The sequence below is a fragment of the Tachyglossus aculeatus genome, chromosome 17 (assembly GCF_015852505.1).
Source record: "Tachyglossus aculeatus isolate mTacAcu1 chromosome 17, mTacAcu1.pri, whole genome shotgun sequence".
Classification (NCBI taxonomy): domain Eukaryota; kingdom Metazoa; phylum Chordata; class Mammalia; order Monotremata; family Tachyglossidae; genus Tachyglossus; species Tachyglossus aculeatus.
Window position 1 is genome coordinate 8913978 of NC_052082.1, and position 22609 is coordinate 8936586.

At 43.7% G+C, this 22609-nt stretch overlaps 1 protein-coding gene across 1 annotated transcript in view; it reads right to left on the minus strand.

The window, feature by feature from the left end:
* Positions 1-22609, minus strand: part of ADAMTS3 (ADAM metallopeptidase with thrombospondin type 1 motif 3) — a 184482-nt gene that overhangs the window by 39788 nt on the left and 122085 nt on the right. The window contains exons 5-6 of the mRNA XM_038758782.1: positions 15053-15252; positions 3818-3901 (exon numbers count right to left, since the gene is read on the minus strand). Coding sequence (XP_038614710.1) covers positions 3818-3901; positions 15053-15252 — 284 coding nt within the window. The remainder of the gene's footprint in view (positions 1-3817; positions 3902-15052; positions 15253-22609) is intronic.

Below are 22609 nucleotides of genomic sequence, written 5' to 3' on the forward strand. Positions count from 1 at the left end.
AAAATTACAGATGTGTACATAAGTGCTATGGGGCTGGGAAGAGGGGGATGAATAAAGGGAGCAAATCAGGGTGGGAAGGGAATGAAAGAAAAGGAAAATAGGACTTAGTCAGGGAAAGCCTTTTGGAGGAGATGTGCCTTCAAAAGTGGTTTTGGGAAGGCCAGTTCCAGCTTCCTAATGGCTAATCCTGTATTGATAGTGACGGGGGAGTTTCCCAACAGGAATGACGAATGGGCCTCGGTCCTGAGACTTCAGGACTGGGAATCTCAGGGAAGGAATTAATTATAGAGCCCGTGGTTTTGCACAGTGCCACTTGCACTCATTCGTCTCTGTCTGGAGTGCTCCTTCTAGAGCCCAGAGTACTCCCACTGGGGCCCACAGTGCTCTCACTGGGGCCCAAAGAACAACCAGCGAGCGAGCGACAAGTCAGGAGAGGTTTAGCCTGAATCAAAATTCCCAAGGTGGTGTTTTCCCTTTCGTTCACGGCCTCTCTGGCTGGGGAGTAAGGATTCAAGTTGAGGGCCCCCATCCTTTGCTTCTATTTCAGAGAACTGCAACTGTTTCCTTTCTTCAAAGTGATACCCGCTTTCCTAAGAAGCAGCGTGGCTCAGTGGAAAGAGCTCGGGCTTTGGAGTCAGAGGTCATGGGTTCAAATCCCGACTCCGCCACATGTCTGCTGTGTGACCTTGGGCAAGTCACTTAACTTCTCTGAGCCTCAGTTCCCTCATCTGTAAAATGGGGATGGAGGCTGTGAGCCCCCCGTGGGACAACCTGATCACCTTGTAACGCCCCAGCGCTTAGAACGGTGCTTTGCACATAGTAAGTGCTTAATAAATGCCATTATTATTATTTTATCAATCAATCAATCGTATTTATTGAGCGCTTACTGTGTGCAGAGCACTGTACTAAGTGCTTATTATTATTATTATTATTATTATTATTATTTCCTAGGTCCCAAGCAAGGACTGTAGCCATCACTTTCCCTAAAAAGTCAAGGGCCACCACCCTGGACCCTTGAACCCAAGCGGGGATTTGCTTACATCTGGGGCACTGAGTTAAAGAAGGGCAGACTGAGGGAGAAATTCCTTGGAAATAATTATAGTATTTATGGTAATAAATCCCATCGATGGATTGATTTAATTAATTATGGCAGTGATTAAGCTCTTTTCATTGGCCAAAATATGGGACCAAGCACTCTGGGTAAATACTGGATAAGCATATTGGAAACAGTCCCTGTCCCACATTGTATCTTATCCCCACGGAAGCCCAGAGAGGTTAATGACTTGTCTGAGGTTCCACAGATGGTCAGTGTGGCAGAGCTGGGATTAGAACCCAGGCCTCCTGTTTCCCAGGCCCACATTCAATGCTAACGTGGGGGTCATGTTCTCATCAGCTACAAATTATCATTACTATTATTTTATTTGTTAAGTGCTTAGTGTGTGTCAAGCACTGTTTGAAGTGTTGGGGTTGATACAAGTTAATAAAGTTGGACACAATCCCTGTCCCGTATGAGGCTCACAGTGTTATAATAATTATGGTATTTATTAAGTGCTTACTACATTCCAGGAGGGAGAAAAGGGATTGACTCTCCACAATTTAGAGTTGAGGAAAAGAAGACACAGAGAAGTGACTTGCCCATGGTCACACAGTAGACAAGGGTCAGAACCCAGGTCCTCTAACTCCCAGGTCTCCCCAACTCCGATTTTGTGATTAAAAGAAATAGAATTCACCCATGAAAAAAAGGTTGGGACTCACTTTGACCCGGATGAGTGGGATACGAAGTCACAAACAGTTCTATGCCACTTAAAATCCAATTTAAATTTAGCTTGGGGCAACAGAGCCTGCAATTGCAAGAGGGATCACCATTTTCTTTTCATTTCTGGATTTCTTTTCATTTTGGATTTCTTTTCTTTTCAATTCATTTCTTTTCTTTTCATTTCAAAAGTGAAAAGAAATTAATCTACAGTAAGAGCTCCACCTCAGGAAACTTACTTTTCCAGTCTGAGGAGGGTTGCCAGGCAAGATTCAAATGGAAAGGACCTCGCTGTAGCCAAAGAGGCAGTTTTACCTTGATTCACATCTATTCCGACTGAGGCAGAAAGTGACCCCACTCCTTCCTGATTGGGTGGGGGCCAACAGGAAGATATCAAACCAGTTCTGATGGGAGAGGAGTTGCCTATGCAAAGAGCATCATCAAAAGCCAAACCTCTCTGGAGCAGAGAGGGCCAGAGTCCAACCAGACTTGGGAAATAGACACTTCTCTGTCCCAAGGTAACCTCCAAGAATTGCCAAATTCAGCCAAATGGCCATTTAATGTGGACCAGTCCATCTATCACTTGTGTTTATTGAGGTCACCTAGGGTGTGCAGGGCTCTGTTTTGGTGCTAGACAGAATACAACAGAGAGAAAAACAAGATTCCTGCCCTCACTGAGTGTACAAGCTAGCAGGGGAGACAGACACTAAAGTACATCACTCTTAAGGGGAAGTAGTAGAGTACATTGATTGCTTGTTAAGTGCTTAGTATGTGTCAGGAACCGTCCCAAGCAAAAAATCAATTGGGACAAATGCAGGTCCTGTCATTCATTCATTCATTCAATCGTATTTATTGCGCGCTTACTGTGTGCAGAGCAATGGACTGTTTTGGAAATACCCATATGGGGCTCACAGTAGAGGGGAGAGCATGTATTGAATCCCCACTTTTGCAGTTGAAGAAACCGAGGCATGGAGAATAATAATAATAATGGTATTTGTTAAGCACCTACTATGTACAAAGCACTGTTCTAAGCACTGCGGTAGATACAAGGTCATCAAGTTGTCCCACATGGGGCTCACAATCTTCATCCCCATCTTACAGATGAGGGAACTGAGGCACAGAGAAGCTAAGTGACTTGCCCAAAGTCACCCAGCTGACAAGTGGCGGAGCCGGGATCAGAACCCACGACCTCTGATTCCCAAGCCCAGGCTCTTGCCACTGAGCCACGCTGAAGTTAAGGGACTTGCCCAAGGTCACCCAGCAGGCAAGGGGGGGAGCCAGGATTAGAACCCAGGTCTTCTAGCTCCCAGGCCCATGCTTTATTCACAAGGCCATGCTGCTTCTCAAGTAGTTATAGTGCTTGAGTTCATGGTTTCTCCTCTCTTGCCCTTCCAGGTGTTCTGCCATTCTTCTCCATTAATAATAATAATAATGGCATTTATTCATTCATTCATTCATTCAATCGTATTTATTGAGCGCTTACTGTGTGCAGAGCACTGTACTAAGGGCTTGGGAAGTACAAGATGGCAACATATAGAGATGGTCCCTACCCAGCAGTGGGCTCACAGTCTAGAATTTATTAAGAGCTTACTATATGCAAAGCACTGTTCTAAGCGCTGGGGAGGTTACAAGGTGATCAGGCTGTCCCCCGGGGGGCTCACAGTCCTAATCCCCATTTTACAGATGAGGGAACTGAGGCACAAAGGAGTTAAGTAACTTGCCTAAAGTCTCCATTAGGAGAAGCAGCGTGGCTCAGTGGAAAGAGCCCGAGCTGTGGAGTCAGAGGTTATGGGTTCAAATCCCAGCTCCGCCAACTCTCAGCTGTGTGACTTTGAGCAAGTCATTTCACTTCTCTGGGCCTCAGTTCCCCCATCTGTAAAATGGGGATTAAGACTGTGAGCCCCCTGTGGGACATCCTGATCACCTTGTAACCTTCCCAGCGCTTAGAACAGTGCTTTGCACATAGTAAGCGCTCAACAGATACCATCATTATCATTATTTTTATTATTATTTCTCTACTCTCACAGTCTCCTGAGGCCCGTTCACCCCTTCAGGGATTCTTACCTTTGCATAGCCCAGCATTACTAAGCGCACCAGGACCACGTTTATATGCACACCAAGGGATTCGTCGTGGTAAATCTCATTCACCTAGGAGTAGAGGGGAAGCTGATTTAGAGGAAAGCGATCACTCATATGAGACCCACAAAATCTCCACGTCTTTCGCTGATCCAAGACAAACCTTGCTGATAGAATAATCAAACATAATTTTCAGGAAACTCTCTGAGTTTCAATCTGGTATCTTTCCCTGCTTTTCCTTACACGATGCTCTATGTTGCGAAGAAAATGCAGTTCTGTGATGTCACTGATTTCAGGTTGTTTGCTTATCTGAAGGAGTGAGGGAAGTAGGAGAAGCAGGCAATCACTGGTATTCGTTGAGCACTTATTGTGTGCAGAGCACTGTCCTAAGCACTCAGGAGAGTACAATACAATACAGTCCTAAATATGATCCAGGAATTTACAGTCAAGAAGGGGTCTAGACTATTTGTTCTTTTTAAAATGCTGGAGTTCTTCATGAACGTTTTCAAGTTCCATAAAGGAACACGTTCACCCCCAAACTTTAACAGATCACAGCATAATATTAGCAGACCTGAGTGAGAAGTTTATCAAAATCCTGAGGAGACTCTACAGGGCCGTGTCTAGTCATGGCAGAGTGAGAAGCTCCAATCAATCTATGATCATTAAAAAAAAAAAAGGTATTTGCTAAGCACTTACTATGTGCCAGGCACTGTGCTAAGCACTGGGATAGATACAAGCTAATCAAGTTGGACACAATCCATAATCCACACAGGACTCTCAGTCTTAATGCCCATTTTACATATGAGGTAACTAAGGCACAAAGAAGTGAAATGACCCAAAGTCACGCGGCTGACATAGTGGCAGAGTCAGAATTAGGACTCAGGTGCTTCTTACTCCCAGCCCCGTGCTCTATCCACTAGGTGCTACAAGCACTTAGTACAGTGCTCTGCACACAGTAAGCGCTCAATAAATACGATTGAATGAACAGGCGGCGCTATTTATTGAGTGTTTATGGTGAGCAGGGAACTTTACTAAGTGCTTAGGAGAGTACAGAGAAGCAGCGTGGCTCAGTGGAAAGAGCCCGGGCTTTGGAGTCAGAGGTTATAAGTTCAAATCCTGGCTCCGCCAACTGTCAGCTGTGTGATTTTGGGCAAGCCACTTAACTTCTCTGTGCCTCAGTTCCCTCATCTGTACAATGGGGATGAAGACTGTGAGCCCCCTGTGGGACAACCTGATCACCTTGTAACCTCCCCAGCGCTTAGAACAGTGCTTTGCACATAGTAAGCACTTAATAAATGCCATTATTATTATTATTATTACAATGCAGCAGAGTTGATATCTCTAACACGTCCTTTCCCTTTCCCCATGTCCAGCAGAGTAAAACAAGGCTGAGCGCCAGGGTCAGTTCTGCTCAGCCACTCCTACGCAGCCACGTTGGAGGTCACAAGAAGCCTTGAAGCTGCTGTAAAGATGATGCCAATCTTCTGGAAAATTATTTCAACTCAGCAGACTGAGAACATCATCAGAAGTGCCAAATCGCTCAGACGGAGTCTTCTATCTGCTGATGTGTGCCTTTGGAAGGCCCCTCACCAGAAGATACTCTCTACTCTGGACCTTCTGGCTCCCAAGTCTGTGCTCTATCCAGGATGCCATGCTACTTCTCCTACGCCAGGCTCCTTAATAATAATAATAATGCTGGTATTTGTTAAGGCTTACTATGTGCAAAACACTGTTCTAAGCGCTGGGGGGAACACAAGGAGATGAGGTTGTCCCATGTGGGGCTCAGTCTTAATCCTCATTTTACAGTTGAGGGAACTGAGGCACAGAGAAGTGAAGGGACTTGCCCAATGTGGGGGAGGAGGGATTCGAACCCATGACCTCTGACTCCCAAGCCCGCACTCTTTCCACTGAGCCCCGCTGCTTAAGAATCCTTGAGTATCTTGCTCCTTCAACTGCTTTGTGAATTTCCCTCACAATGCCTTTACAATTAAGAGAATAATTGGAGTAATCTATTGCCACTAATGTCACCCTGAAATGGGCAGCTTTTGTGAATCGGTTATTCCCCGGGCCAATAGAGCCGTGGCCTTACACCCGTATAATGATATTTTCTAAGTGCTTTCTATGTACCAAGCACTGTTCTAAGCACTGAGATAGATACAATAATAATAATAATGACATTTGTTAAGCACTTACTATGTGCGAAGCACTGTTCTAAGCGCTGGGGGGATACAAGGGGATCAGGTTGTCCCATGTGGGGCTCACAGTCTTAATCCCCATTTTACAGATGAGGGAACTGAGGCACAGAGAAGTGAAGGGACTTGCCCAATGTGGGGGAGGAGGGATTCGAACCCATGACCTCTGACTCCCAAGCCCGCACTCTTTCCACTGAGCCCCGCTGCTTAAGAATCCTTGAGTATCTTGCGCAGTCAACTGCTTTGTGAATTTCCCTCGCAATGCCTTTACAATTAAGAGAATAATTGGAGTAATCTATTGCCACTAATGTCACCCTGAAATGGGCAGCTTTTGTGAATCGGTTATTGCCCGGGCAAATAGAGCCGTGGCCTTGCACCCGTATAATGATATTTTCTAAGTGCTTTCTATGTACCAAGCACTGTTCTAAGCACTGAGATAGATACAATAATAATAATAATGACATTTGTTAAGCACTTACTACGTGCGAAGCACTGTTCCAAGCGCTGGGGGGATACAAGGTGATCAGGTTGTCCCATGTGGGGCTCACAGTCTCAATCCCCATTTTACAGATGAGGGAACTGAGGCTCAGAGAAGTGAAGTGACTTGCCCAAGGTCACACAGCGGCCATGTGGTGGAGCTGGGATTAGAACCCATGACCTTTGACTCCCAAGTTCAGGCTCTTTCCACATGGGAAGTCCCTGTCCCACATGGGAAGCAGCGTGGCATAATGGATAGAGCATTGACCAGAGAGTTGGAAGGTCATGGGCTCTAATCCTGGCTCCGCCACTTGTCTGCTGCCTGACCTTGGGCAAGTCGCTTCATCTCTCCGTGCCTCAGTCACCTCATCTGTAAAACGGGGACTGAGACTGTGAGCCCCATGTGGGACAGGGAATGGGTCCAACCCAATATGCTTGTATTTACCCCAGCGCTTTGTACAGTGCCTGGCACACAGTAAGCACTGAACAGATGCCATGATTATTCCAGATGAGGTACCTGAGGCACAGAGAGACGAAGCGACTTGTCCAAGGTTACCCAGTTGACAAGTGGCGGAGCCGGGATTAGAACGGTCGTCTCCCAAGCCTGTGTTCTTGCTATTCATTTCCACACCAACATGTGTCATATGTCATGGGCCACGGAGTTATCAGCTGACCCCCAAGCTGAGCTCTGGAGCTAGCGCAATACAACACAGATGGTCCGGGGTTGTTTAAGGAGGGTTTTGAGGAAGTTAGTTCCCATAACAGCAGAAATCAGAGGAAAGGCATGCAAATATCATGATAAGAAGCACTCCCACACACGGAGAAATGCACCTCTCCTCCCTCGCAAAACCCTTGAAGTCACAGTACACAATGTCTGACACACCCCATTATCTCTAAAAAAAAAAAAAAATCTTCCATTCGGAACAAATTGTATTTGATTTTGCCTTTCATGTCTTCAAGAGGGACAATCTGGCGGTTCTAAAACACACGCTCTTTTCTTGGAAACCAATTTAACCACTGGCTTATCCTGGACACAGAAGGTCCTAGCAGAAGGGGCAGTGACTTCTATGTATTCTTAGTGCTCGGACCAGTTGGGACTTTAAGGAATGCTCATATTTTGTTTGTGAGGGTCGGTGGAATAAGCAAAGAAAAAAAAAACTGTCCCCTTGTAAGGTAAAAAGGAAATTGTTGAAATTCTCTACCTGCCAACTGTCCCCAAATCATTGTCTGAAGCAGTAAACTTGTTTCTCCCTGGTCTTTTCCACTGCCTGAAAATGTGTCGAAAGGTAATTCTACACTAAATACTGAAATCACAACTGGCAGATCGATCTTGGATTCAATAACAGAACACCCAACCATTTTCATAGGTTATGGGTTCTAATCCCATCCCCGCCACTTGTCTGCTGTGTGGCCTTGGGCTAGTCACTTCACTTCTCCGTGTTTCAGTTACCTCATCTCTGAAATGGGGATTGAGACTGTGACAGGGACTGCGTCCAACCCAATTTGCTTGTATCCACTCCGGCACTGAGTACAGTGCCTGGCACTTAGGAAGTGCTTAAAAAATACACAGTTATAATTATAATGATTATAATTATAATAATGATCACTGTAGCCAGGTTTATTATTATACATTATTATAATTATGATACAACCCTAACATATTATATTATTATATTATATCATACAATATTATAACATAGTATATAGTATAATATGTAATATAATATAAATTATAGCACATTATAACGTATCATACAATATCATATAATAGTAATATATAACAATATATTCTGTAACATAATCCCGGCTCCACCAACTGTCAGCTGTGTGACTTTGGGCAAGTCACTTAACTCCTCTGGGCCTCAGTTACCTCATCTGGAAAATGGGGATTAAATCTGTGAGCCCCACGAGGGACAACCTGATCACCTTGTAACCTCCCCAGCGCTTAGAACAGTGCTTTGCACATAGTAGGCGCTTAATAAATGCCATTATTATTATATAATATATACTATTATATTACAATATTATTATAATAATAACAGAGACTTCAAGGTTGGGTGTTTCACTCAGAAAATTTTCTGCGCTAACTGTTGTTGCCAGAAGATGGCGCTATCCACATTTTGGGAAGAAAACTGTTCATTTCTCATTCTGGGTTCAGGACACTTGGTCAGGACTTTTCAATAATAATAATAATAATGATAACAATAATAACAATAATAATCTTGGTATTTATTAAGCGCTTACTATGTGCCAAGCACTGTTAATGATGGCATTTATTAAGCACTTACTATGTGCAAAGCACTGTTCTAAGCCCTGGGGAGGTTACAAGGTGAGCAGGTTGTCCCATGGGGGGCCCACAGTCTTAATCCCCATTTTACAGATGAGGTAACTGAGACACAGAGAAGTTAAGTGACTTGCCCAAAGTCACACAGCTGACAATTGGCAGAGTTGGGATTTGAATCCATGACCTTGGACTCCAAAGCCTGGGCTCTTTCCACTGAGCCACGTTGCTTCTAAGTGCCACCTTACCTCCTTCCCTTCCCCACAGCACCTGTATATACGTATATATGTTTGTACATATTTATTACTCTATTTATTTATTTATTTATTTTACTTGCACATATCTATTCTATTTATTTTATTTTGTTAGTATGCTTTGTTTTGTTTTCTGTCTCCCCCTTTTAGACTGTGAGCCCACTGTTGGGTAGGGACTGTCTCTATATGTTGCCAACTTGTACTTCCCAAGTGCTTAGTACAGTGCTCTGCACACAGTAAGCGCTCAATAAATACGATTGATGATGATGATGATGGGGTAGATACAAGGTAATTGGGTTGTCCCACGTGGGGCTCACAGTCTTCATCCCCATTTTACAGATGAGGTAACTGAGGCACAGAGAAGTTAAGTGACTTGCCCAAGGTCACACAGCAGACAAGTGGCAGAGTCGGGATTAGAACTCATGTAAACAGTTTTCAGCAAAATCACGCCAAAACTAGTAGTGTTTCCCACAGAAAATAAAGCAGAGACCACTTAAAACTCATCAAAACAATCCAAATGTATTAAAAAACAGTGATTCAAAAAACTTCAATAAATATGATGGGCATCTCCCATCCTAAGTGACAGATGAACCTCAGTCAATAATAATAGTAAAGGGGCTTTGTTAAACACTTACCACATGCCAAGCACTGTTCTAAGCACTGGGGTAGATACAAGTTAATCAGGTTGGACACAGTCCCTGTCCCATTTGGGGCTCACAGTCTTAATCCCCATTTTACAGATGAGGGAACTGAGGCCCAGAGAAGGGAAATTCATTCAATCGTATTTATTGAACGCTTACTGTGTGCAGAGCACTGTACTGAGCGCTTGGGAAGTACAAGTCGGCAACATATAGAGATGGTCCCTACTGATTTGCCCAAGGTCATACAGGAGACATGTGGCAGAGCCGGAATTAGAACCCAGTCCTTTTGAGTCCCAGGCCCGGGCTCTATCCACTAAGCCTAGCTGCTTCTCAGGAAGTCACAAAGACTTTGATATGTAGAACTGGCAAAAAAAAAAGGTTCGATTGTAGTGTGGGGCCATTTATGTGGGCCCTTCAAACTCTTCATCCCTCCTATCATCTCTCTTCATCTTTCATCTTTCTGCTGGAGTAGAGGATATCACAGGTAACAGAGAGTAGTACTGCACATTGAGCTGTGCACGCAAACAAAATAACTGCAGCATCGTGCCAATGTTGTACCAGAACATCAAAGACCAGCAAACTGACATAGCCATTGTACTTGTCTGCTGTGTGGCCTTGGGCAAATCAGTAGGGACCGTTGCTATTTGTTGCCCACTTGTCCTTGCACTTCTCTGTGCTTCAGTTCCCTCATCTGTAAAATGGGAATCGAGACTGTGAGTCCCACAGACAGGGACAGGGACTGTGAGCCCACTGTTGGGTAGGGACTGTCTCTATATGTTGCCAACTTGTACTTCCCAAGCGCTTAGTACAGTGCTCTGCACACAGTAAGCGCTCAATAAATACGATTGATGATGATGATGATGCTGTCCACCCTGATTTGCTTGTATCTACCCCAGTGCTTAGTACAGTGCCTGGCACATAGTAAGAATTTAACTCCCCCTCCTCCCCCTCTCCATCCCTCCTTCCCTTCCCCACAGCACCTGCATATATGTATATATGTTTGTAAGTATTTATTACTCTATTTATTTATTTATTTTACTTGTACATATCTATTCTATTTATTTTATTTTGTTAATATGTTTTGTTTTGTTCTCTGTCTCCCCCTTCTAGACTGTGAGCCCACGGTTGGGTAGGGACCGTCTCTATATGTTGCCAACTTGTACTTCCCAAGCACTTAGTAAAGTGCTCTGCACACAGTAAGCGCTTAATAAATACGATTGATTGATTGATTAACAAATACCACAATTATTATTAGTTACAGTTGAGGACTTCATAACTGGCCTGTTAGTTTCAGGATCAGAAAGCAATGCAACTGTGGTCCAATAATGAAAGATATTGAATTAGATCTTTTTGTGGACCTAAGTGAATACAGTGGCTAATTTTCAAAATGTTCTACTTCACATACTATTCAGCAAAAAGGCAGCTTGTTGCTAAAATGCTAGAGATCTGCTTTTATTTATACTAAATACATCTGCTCTTTTCTATACTACCTTGAAAAAGGTTCTAATTGCTTTACTCAAGTCAAAGTCCTTCAAAGTGAAGGGGAGAGTGTCAAAGTAACTTTGCAGCTATGATTTATTATTAATAGCACTAATAGTAACAGCAATAATAGTAATGATAATGTTCTTTGTTGAGGGCTTACTATGAGCCACGCACGGGTGCATTTACAAGAATCAGGTCCCATATGGGGCTCACAGTCTAAGAAGGGAGGATAAAAGGTATTGAATCCCCATTTTGCAGGTGAGGGAACTGAGGCACAGAGAAGTGCAGTTATTTGCCCAAAGTCACACAGCAGATGAGTGGCAGAGGGGATTAGAATCCAAGTCCTACGACTTCCAGGCCTCCTTCCACTAAGCCACACTGCATCTCTGCTTCAGAACAAAAAAGCCAGGTGACAGAGCACAAGCAACACTTATGTTCGAATTAAACAGAACAAGTTATGTAGAGTTTAAACCTTCTTAATCAGTCATTGGTGTTTATTGAGTGCTTACTCTGTGCAGAGCACTGTACTAAGCATGTGGGAGAATATAGGAGAGTGAATAGACAAAATCCTGTCCTCAAGGAGCTTACAGTTTAGTGGGGGAGACGGAGACTAAAATAAATTGTAGGCAGGGGAATCGGCAGAGTTTAAGAATATGCACATAAGCATTATGTGACTGGGGATGGGATGAGATGGGGGAGATGGATAATAAAACAAATTACAGGTAGGGGTAAGTAACTCTGACTATTGAGAAATCAATCAAATCCATTGTATTTCTTGAATGTTTACTCTGTGCAGAGCACTGTACTAAGCACTTGGGAGACTACAATATAACAGAGTCGGTAGACGTATTCCCTGCCCACAGGGAGCTTACACATTTCTGAGCGGGAGTCTCCGTGAAAGCAAACAAACATTTTGGCTGGAGAAATATGGTCTATTTGATGGTAGGTGAGGACAGCTTCAGGTATACCAAATGGATTCCTCATTTTGTTTCCAAACTTAGATTTCTATGATTCTAATAATACTGTCAATGGCACTCGTTAAACACTTACTATGTGCCAAGCACTGCTTTAAGCCTGGAGTAGACTTATCGATTGACTTGTACGTAAGTTCTGAAAATGGGGATGAAAATGGGGATCAACTCAGGGTACTGCTAATTAATCTGGGATGGCTTGTTGGAGAAAGTGGGATTTTAAGAGGGATTTGAAGGCGAGAAGCACTGAGCCTTGAGAAACACAGGAAAGAGGAGACAGGAATGTGTGAGAATAAACCTAACCCCTAGAGAATTGAGGGAAATAAAGAGGGGTCAGACAACATTTCACTTCAGGGAAACAAGAAAATGATCTTAGAGGAGGTCACTTGGACCAAGAAGAAGAGAGCGAGGTGGGGATGCTTAGTTAGACACATAACACCAGTTCAGTGGGTGAAGAGGCCTTCGTGTCAGAACACGGACCACCTGAATAAAATACCCAGGTGTGGATGGACTACAACAGGCTCTTTTCACCTTAGCAACAGACCAGGCTGAGGCTAGATTTCCTATCAGGTGCCCAGACTGGAACCCTATCCCTATAACCTGGAAGATGAGAGTAAACAGAACATTAATTCCAGTTCGAGATGACCTTAAACTGGAAAGGATTGACTTGATGGGAATAGAAAAGGTAAAATAAAATCGAATATTTCTCCAAGGGCTTTTTCCTTGAAAGGAAAATTCTTTCCAAGTTTGTTCCCGGACAGGACAATTTCTCCCAGGACTTTTCGCTGGCAGGACAGTCTGACCTGCTTTGTCTGACTGGCTGCTCGTCAGACTGGCCTCCACAGACCAAGATGAAGTCTTCTTTCTGACTGGCTCATCCACTCTCCAACTCCAGTACTGATATTTTTGGACTAAACTTTTTTGTGACTCAAAAACTATCTACCCACATATGGGTAGAAAGACAGCGGGCCAGAAGGGAATGGTTAAAAAAGGCTTCTAATACCCGATATGTATTTGAAAGAATCTGGAGATTATCACGTAAATATTATCATGGTGCTGGCATGACTGTTTACCATTTTTTCAATAGTATTTGTTAGGTGTGGAAGGAGGCTTTGCACACAGTAAGTGCTCGGTAAATAATAATAAACCACTTCCTTATTTTTACCAAGAAGACTCTGGATACCCTACTGGAATGACTGCAGATGGAGGTGGGGTGTTCTGGAAGAGATGTGTCCATGGCTCGTTATGGGTCGGAGATGACTCGACGACAGAGGACAAGACATTTGTTAAGCGTTTACTATGTGCCAGGCACTGTAGTATGCACTGTGGGTAGATACAAGTTAATCAGGTTGATCAGAGTCCTCTGCCTCACATAGGGCTTGCAGTCTTAATCCCCATTTTACAGATGAGGTTACGGAGGCCCAGAAGTGAAGAGACTTGTCCAAGGTCACACAGCAGACAAGTGGCGAAGCTGGGATTAGAACCCAGGTCATTCATTCAATCGTATTTATTAAGCGCTTACTATGTGCAGAGCACTGTACTAAGCGCTTGGGAAGTACAAGTTGGCAACATATAGAGACAGTCCCTACCCAACAGTGGGCTCACAGTCTGGAATCCCAGGCCCGGGCTCTAACCAGTAGGCCATGCTGCTTCTTTTTATATTCAATCTTTTTATTTTATGGGCCCAGCCTTCCTCTGCCTCAGCTTCTGTTGCTTAGAAGCAGCCCTGGCTCTCTGGTCAAAAATCTCCAGTGGTGGCCCATCCATCTCAAGCGCTTAGTACAGTGCTCTGCACACCGTAAGCGCTCAATAAATACAACTTAATGAATGAATGAATCTCCACATCGAACCGAAAGTCTTCAACTGTTAGTGACTTGCCCCAGGTCTTACAGTTCTCTGCTGTAAAATGGAGATTAAAATATCTGTTCTCCCTCCTGCTTATGTGGGACAGAGACTATGCCTGGCCTAATTAACTTGAAACTACCTCAGTGCTTAGTGTTTGACACATAGTAATTGCTTAACAATACTAAAATAAAAAAGGAAAACGGGCTATCCTGGCACGCTTGTATTCAACGATGTTGGACACAGCCTGATTTTTGGAGAAAGATTTCTCTTTCTCAATTCTTAGTCCCCTCTAGACTGTAAACTCACTGTGGTTTCTACCAACTCAGTTATATTGTTACACAGTATTCTCCCAAGTGCTTAATACAGTGCCTTGATTAATATGTGAGTGTGTGTGTATTTATTCAGGTTTAGATGTAAAATTTGTCTTTTGGATTCAAAGCATGTTCTGGGCAGAGTAAATGCTCAATGAATGCAATTGATTGATTGGTTCTGATAAGAGGCTCATAATCTCTTGCACATCTGGTGAGGGGCCTTCCAAAGACACACATCGGCAGATAGAAGACTCCGTCAGAGCGATTCGGGGACTTTTGATGATGTTCTCAGTCTGCTGAGTTGAAATAATTTTCCAGAAGATCGGCATCATCTTTACACCAGCTCTAAGGCTTCACGTAACCTCGAACATGGCTGCATAGGAGGGGCTGAGCAGAACTGACCCTCGCACTCATACTTGTTTTATTCTTCTGGAGATGGGGAAAGAACAAGGACCTGGCAGAGATCTCGACTCTGTTGCATGGTATTGTCCTCTCCCAAATGCTTAGTACAATGCTCTGCACACGGTAAGCGCTCACTGAATACCATTGATTGACTGTATTTGGGAGATTACAACAGAAGCCAGATTCATGTTCTTAATCCACTAGGAGCTTATGGGAGCCCAAGCACAATTTTTGCATTTCTCAGGAGCATGCTTTAGTCTCCGTAATGTAAACTCAGACCCTCTAGGGCTATTAGCAGCAATTTAGAGATAGCTGAAAATTCAAGACCCTCCTTCCCACCCCCCAAAATAGAGAGAGTCCCTCTTACTATGTTCATCAGGGTGAGGAGGTAGTTTTGGACGTGCTCTTTGCCATGGAAACGGACCACGGAGTCATCCACGCCTAGTAGCACTTCGATGTTGTAGTCATTATCACCCGCGTGCCGTCGTCGCCTCAGCGTTTCGTTGAGTTCCCGCTCGACGTTGCTGAAAACGGCGCCCAGGTCATCAAGTCGTCCCAGCTCGGACTCTATCGAGAAGCCAAAGAAACCAATCATGTGCCTTGCCCCTTCAATCAATTACTCGCTAGAAATTAGGAAGCCCTTATGGTGGGCAAAATACCGTACTAGTCATCTGTCTCACTGCCCACATCCTGCCTCTGGCCTGAATGCCCGCCCTCCTCAAATCTGACAGACAATGGCTCTCTCCAGCTTCAAAGCTTTATAGAAGGCTCATCTCCTCCAAGAGGCCTTCCCTGACTAAGCTCTCCTTTCCTCTTCTCCCAATCCCTTCTGCATTGCCCTGACTTGCTCCCTTTATTCTTCCCCCCACCCCCAGCCCCACAGCACTTATGCACACATCTGTAATTTATTTATTTCTATTAATGTCTGTCTCCCCCTTTAGACCGTAAGCTCATTGTGGGCAGGGAATTTGTTTATCGTTCTATTGCACTCTCCCAAGCACTTAGTACAGTGCTCTGCACAAAGTAAGTGTTCAATAAATACGACTGAATGAATGAATGGAGAGCACAAGAAAGACAAAGCACTCGGTCCCTGCCCCGCTCTCGGGAGTTTACAATATAACGAGGAAGATCGACACAAAATTACTTAGATTGAGAAGATAAAAGATCCCGAAATGTTCACTCGACTCAGCTCCTTGCACTGAGCTGGCCGTGTTCGTTAGCCTGTTGGCTAGAGAGCATTGAAAAAGGAAAAGTATGGTTTTAATGGGGAAAAGGCAAGCAAGTAGAATTTCTCTGGGGCGCTGCTATCGCAACTGCAAGTTCGGTCATCCCCATTCCATGTGAACGTAACCCAGAAAATCTTCTGCTTATACACCACTTTGCCTTCTCTAGACTGTAAGCTGGTCATGGGCCGGCAATGTGTCTGCCAACTCTGTTGTATTATACTCGCCTAAGCGCTTACCACAGTGCTCAATAAATACCATTGATGATTCATTCATTCAATCGCATTTACTGAGGGCTTACTGTGCGCAGAGCACTGTACTCAGCACTTGGGAGAGTACAAAAATAACAAGAAACAGAAACATTCCCCGCCCACCACGAACTTATGACAGAACCATTCTGACCCAGGTGTTATGTGGGGAACATTTAATCCTGTCCTGGACCTTCAAGCCATTCAAATTAGTGTCTGGCACTGTGGAATGGGTATTACTCCTTTCACCTTCGTGGTTGGGTTGTGTAAAAGAAAGAATCATGTGTCTTGTTGGCTGAGAACAAGGTAGACCATGTCTCCGTCACACGGGATTTGAAGTGGAGGAATTATAGACCCAACCCACACCTTCCCCACCTCTAAAGAGTACACAAAATACACCAACCCTCCCAGCTTTAAGGAGCGACGTGAGATCAAAATACGGACGCTCCGACTTAAGCTACACTGTATTTCGTTTTGAGCGGATCCCAGCTGCTGGCTCACTGACTGGGAATTCTCTCCATCCTGGGAATTTCGGCGGTTCAACAACACATAAATAACTCTCACCACTGTCCACATCCAACGGCGAGGCTTCTTCCAAGTTGCTTTCAATAGCTGTTAATACTCCCCGCAAATCAAGAGGATACACCTGTGGATGGCTTTATAATTCAATCTCGAATCTGTTTGCACTGAAGAGTGAGAACACTGGGGTAGTACATAAGCTCTAATCCCCAACTAAAAATGGGTCTCTGGCAGAACAGTCCAGTGCAGCATCCAATGGAAACATATTTACCATGTCATCATATCATTATGCCTGCTCTATGCATGTTATAGGCTAAATAGTCATTTTGGAAAGGCAGAGTTCTTTGCTCTGAGCTGCATTTGGGTTTGGCCCCTGCATCTTTCTTTAAGTAGGAAGTCTTCAGGTTAGGAAAAAGAAGAGAATCTTTTTTGTGTGTGTGAGTTAGGGATGGAAAGAAAGAAGAAAAAGTTAAAAATTCTAAAACTTTCTTTCCCAAATTAATACCACACATAAATAGTTATCTTTCCTCACACCATTGTTTTCCTGCTTGTGATCTCCAATGAGAGAATGCCATCTTTTCATGAGAAAAATGAGATAGCATGTCCTCACATTTACATGCAATTCATTAATTACTATTTGGAGTAATACAAGTGGTTATAATAATAATAATAATGTTGATATTTGTTAAGCACTTACTATGTGCCAAGCACTGTACTAAGCACTGGAGTAGATACAAGGTAATCAGGTTGGTCACAGTCCATGTCCCAAATGAGGCTCACAGTCTTAATCCCCATTTTACAGATGAAGGACCTGAGGCACAGAGAAGTGAAGTGATCCCTTTATAAGTATCAGCATGCCTATTGAGAAGCAGCATGGCCTAGTGGAAAGAGCACAGGTCTGCAAGCCAGAGGACCTGGGATCTAATTCTGGCTCTGCCACTTGTCTGTTGTGTGACCTTGGACAAGTCACTTAACTTCTCTGGGTCTCAGTTCCCTCATCTGCAAAATGGGGATTCAATACATATTCTCCCTCCTTCTTAGACTGAGACCTCCATGTGAGATCGGACTATTTGGCATCTACCTCACCACTTAGTACAATGCCTGACACATAGTAAGTGTTTATTAATACAAGTGCTTTGGGGTTGGGGGGAGAGGGGTGAATAAAGGGAGCAAGTTGGAGAAGCAGCATGACTCAGCGGAAAGAGCCCGGGCTTTGGAGTCAGAGGTCATGGGTTCTAATCCCGGCTCTGCCACCTGTCAGCTGTGTGACTTTGGGCAAGTCACTTCACTTCTCTGGGCCTCAGTTCCCTCATCTGTAAAATGGGAATGAAGACTGTGAGCCCCCCATGGGACAACCTGATCATTTTGTAACCTCCCCAGTGCTTAGAACAGTGCTTTGCACATAGTAAGTGCTTAATAAATGTCATTATTATTATTATTATTATTATTATTAAGTTAGGATGAAGCAGAAGGGAGTGGGAGAATCTGAAATGAGAGCTTAGACAGGGAAGGCCTATTGAAGGAGCTATGACCTCAATAAGGCTTTGAAAGGGGGAAGAATGAATTGAATGAATGGAAAATGATATTAGGAAAACCAGAACCCCAAACACCATCATTCTGTTTTGTAAGATATTTGTGAGCCAAGTTCACGTCTAAAACTTTATTGAATTGTATGTTCCCAAATTCTTACCACAGTACTCAGCACACAGTAAGTACTTAATAAATATCACTGAATGATTGGAGAGATGCTTTTCACTTTTTCCATTTTCCTCAACAGCAATCACGATCTTCAAGGACCAAAAAGAGTCACTTTCTTGTACCCACAGAAACATTTCTGATGAAAGATTTCAAACCCTGACTGCACCCCAACATTCAGTTTTATGGGAACCTTCCCTTCTTCAGGGTTAAGGTTAGGAATAAGAGGTGGACTATCCCTTCTTCATTAAGATCCCCAACTTTTTTCTGAGGCAGGTCCTCTACTCCAAAGCATCATCATGGAACTTTACAGCCATGTCCAGCCAATCACCGACTGATCTGTTTGCTTGCCTGACTGACCTATTCCTCTAGGAATTCTTGAAGAGTAGTCAAAGGCCCAAGGGAAAAAGAATTGAGGATCCAGTCCTTGCCTCCCTACAGTGACGGCTCAAATAATAGCGGGCAACAGTACTTCTCCATTCTTACTGACTCCCAACCACCACACCCAGACATTTCTCCCTCCTCAAACCTCCTGTCTCTCAGCTCCCTCGTCACTTTTCTCTAATGACCTAGCTATGTACTTCATTGATGACACTGAAACCATCAGGTCTGATCTCTCTAAAATCTCCCCTGCTCCTCTCCAGGGACTCCCTTCTCCTGCCCCCTACTTGACTCTCCTCAGTATCCCAAGTGGAGCTCTCCTGACTCCTCTCAAATTCTACACCCTCTGTGTCTCCAACCCCATCCCTTTGTACCTTACAAAAACACTTGCCCCATTCTGTCTTCACTCCACAACCATCTTCAACTGTTCACTTCTAATAATGTCATCTTTCCCACTGCCTTCAAACGTGCTCATGAATCCATTTTTTAAAAAAGAACTCCCTGGATCCCACAGCTCCCTCCAGCTATCACCCCAATTCCTCCTGCCATTTATCTCCAAACTCTTTAAGTGATTAATCTACACCCTCTCCAATTTGGTTTCCTCCCCTTCACTCCACAGAAACTGCCCTCTCAAAAGGTCTCCAGTGACCTTCTTCTTGCCAAATCCGATGGCCTCTACTCCACTCTAATGCTTCTTAACTGCTCAGTTGCCTTTGACACTTTGGGCCAGCCCCTTATCCTTGAAACATTATCGAATCTCATCCTAACACTGTCCTCTCCAGTTTCTCCTCCTATTTCTCTAATCACTCCTTCTCAGCTCGTTTTTTGGGCTTCTTCTCTGAATTTCATAATGCATTTCTCTGCATTGTGTTGCCAGCTTGTACTTCCCAAGCACTTAGTCCAATGCTCTGCACACAGTAAGCGCTCAATAAATAAGATTGAATGAATGAATTTCACCCCCTAACTGTGGGAATCCCTTAAGGCTTAGTTCTGGGTCCCTTTTTTCCCTCCATCTACACCTACACCCTTGAAGAACTCATTCACTTTCATGGCTTTAACTACCATCTCTACATGGAAAATTCCCAAATATACTTCTCCAGTGACAGACAACCTTTCTGCTTCTCTGCAGTCTCTTATTTCCTCCTGCTTTCAGGACATCTCTCCCTGTTTGTCCTCCCGACGCCTCAAACTGAACATACCCAAAACAGAACTCCTCATCTTCCCACCCAAACTCAGTCCTTCCCCTGTCATTCCCATCACCTAGACAACACCACCACCCTCCCTATCTCATAAGCCTACCATCTTGACATTATCCATGACTCATCTCTCAACCTGACACCAAATCCTGTTGGTCCTATACTTCATGCTGCTGCCTGGATCATCTCTGTGCAGAAATGCTCCAGGCATGTTACTCCCCTCCTCAAAAATCTCCAGTGGCTGCCAGTCAACTTATGAATCAAGCAAAAACTCCTCACCCTGGGCTTAAAGGTTTTCCATCACCTCACCCCCTCCTACCTCACTACCCTTCTCTCCTTCTCCAGCCCAGCCCGCACCCTCCGCTCCTCTGCTGCCGCTAACCTCCTCACTATACCTCGTTCTTGCCTGTCCCACCATCGACGCCCGGCCCACGTCCTCCCCCTGGCCTGGAATGCCCTCCCTCTGCAAATCCGCCAAGCTAGCTCTCTTTCTCCCTTCAAAGCCCTACTGAGAGATCACCTCCTCCAGTAGGCCTTCCCACACTGAGCCCCCTTTTTCCTCCCCTCCTCCCCATCCCCCCCGCCCTACCTTCTTCCCCTCCCCACAGCACCTGTATATATGTTTGTACAGATTTATTACTCTATTTATTTTACTTGTACATATTTACTTTTCTATTTATTTTGTTAATGATGTGCATCTGGCTTTATTTCTATTTATTCTGATGACTTGACACCTGTCCACATGTTTTGTTTTGTTGTCTGTCTCTCCCTTCTAGACTCTGAGCCCGTTGTTGGGTAGGGACCGTCCCTATATGTTGCCAACTTGTACTTCTCAAGCGCTTAGTACAGTGCTCTGCACACAGTAAGTGCTCAATAAATATGATTGAATGAATGAATGGTTCTACCTTCACAACACTGCTAAAATCCATCTTTTCCTCTTCATCCACACTTGTACCATCCAAACACTTATCACATTCCACCTTGACAACTGCATCAGCCTCCTTGCTGACCTCCCAGCCTCATGTCTTACCCTACTCAAGTTCATATTTTACTCTGTTGCATGGACCAGTTTTCTTAAAAAAAAAAAAACAATTCACATCTCCCCATTCCTCAAGACCCTCCAGTGGTTGTTCATCCACCTCTGCATCAAACAGAAACTCCTTTCATTGGCTTTAATGCACTCAGTCACCTTGTCTTCTCCTACCTTACCTCACTGGTTTCCTACTATCACCCAGTCTACACAAGTGCTTACTGTGTGCAGAGCACTGTGTTCCCTGCCCACAACAAGCTTAAGGGCATATGTATTTATTTCCACTCTCAGAGCTTGGTTACAAACAATCTTCATGACTTTGAAGACTTTGATTGAGTTTCCTTTCAGCCTTAGAACTTTTCAGTCTGCCACATAAAGCAACTCCCTTTCAATCCCTATTTTGGCTACTTTTCTCCTCCCTTCTCCTGTGTCATTATATCCTTTTGGGGCAATTGAGAGCAAAGAAACGATTCTTCAAAATATCTTTATCTAGACAAATGGAAATGTCAAATAGCCACAGATTTGGGAATGGAAAAGAAGGAGAAATGTTTAGCAGAGCAATCATGACAACATCCTTTTTAACTAGAAATGCTATTTTTTTTACGAGAATTATTCAACCTATTAGACTTACACTTTGACACTCAGTATCATATGAGGCTGGGAGCATTTTAAGGTTAAGCCACACGGTGAAAACCTCAAACTAAAATATATTCACCTTTCTCTCATTCAAGAATGTGAACTCACTGATTCGCCAGAAACTGATGAAGCCAAAAGGTACTGTAAATGTGTTTACAGAAAGGAACCATCTTCCAAAAATACAGTTTGTCCTTCAGGACAAATGTGGAGGAGGTTCAAAAAATCAAAACCTAAGCAAACACAAGTATTACCTTACATGCCAAAGAACACAGTATTGGACATATTTTCTGAAGATGTTTTGAAGTTATTATTTAGGGATTTAAAATCTGGTTTAAAAAAGCTTTTCAATGAATGATAAAGAATTAGTGAGATGCCAGAAAGCTTAAGAAGGAAACAAAAAATTAGGGTTCATTGGCTGTAAAACCGCACAGTAAAGCTCTGATAACTTTCTCTTTCAGGAAATCTTTACTATTACATGGGACATGGAGAGAGTGAAGGAAAGAACCCATTTGGGATTCCTAAATTCAAATTTGGGGATGGTTAAATTTACATTTTTGAAATTGCTTTTTTTGGCAGAGAAATACATGATGAGGATAATTAATATAATTTTGGCTCTTCATTTCATATCGCAAGAGAAGAAGCATGGCCTAAGTGTAAGAAGCACGGGCCCTGGTGTCAGAGGACCTGGGTTCTAATCCTGGCTCCACCGTATGCCTGCCGTGTGAACTTGGGCAAGTCACGTAACTTTTCTGTGCCTCAGTTTCCTCCACTGTAAAATGGGGATTAAATACCTGTTCTCCCTCCTACTTAGACTGTACACCCCATGAGGCAAAGGAACTGTTTCTGACCTGATTATCCTGAATCTATGTACTTGGCATAAAGTAGGAATTAACAAAAAAAATTATTATTATTTGATTTTAGAAGCAGGAGGGAGTCAATCTATGTACTAGGCATAAAGTAGGAATTAACAAAAAATATTATTATTATTTGATTTTA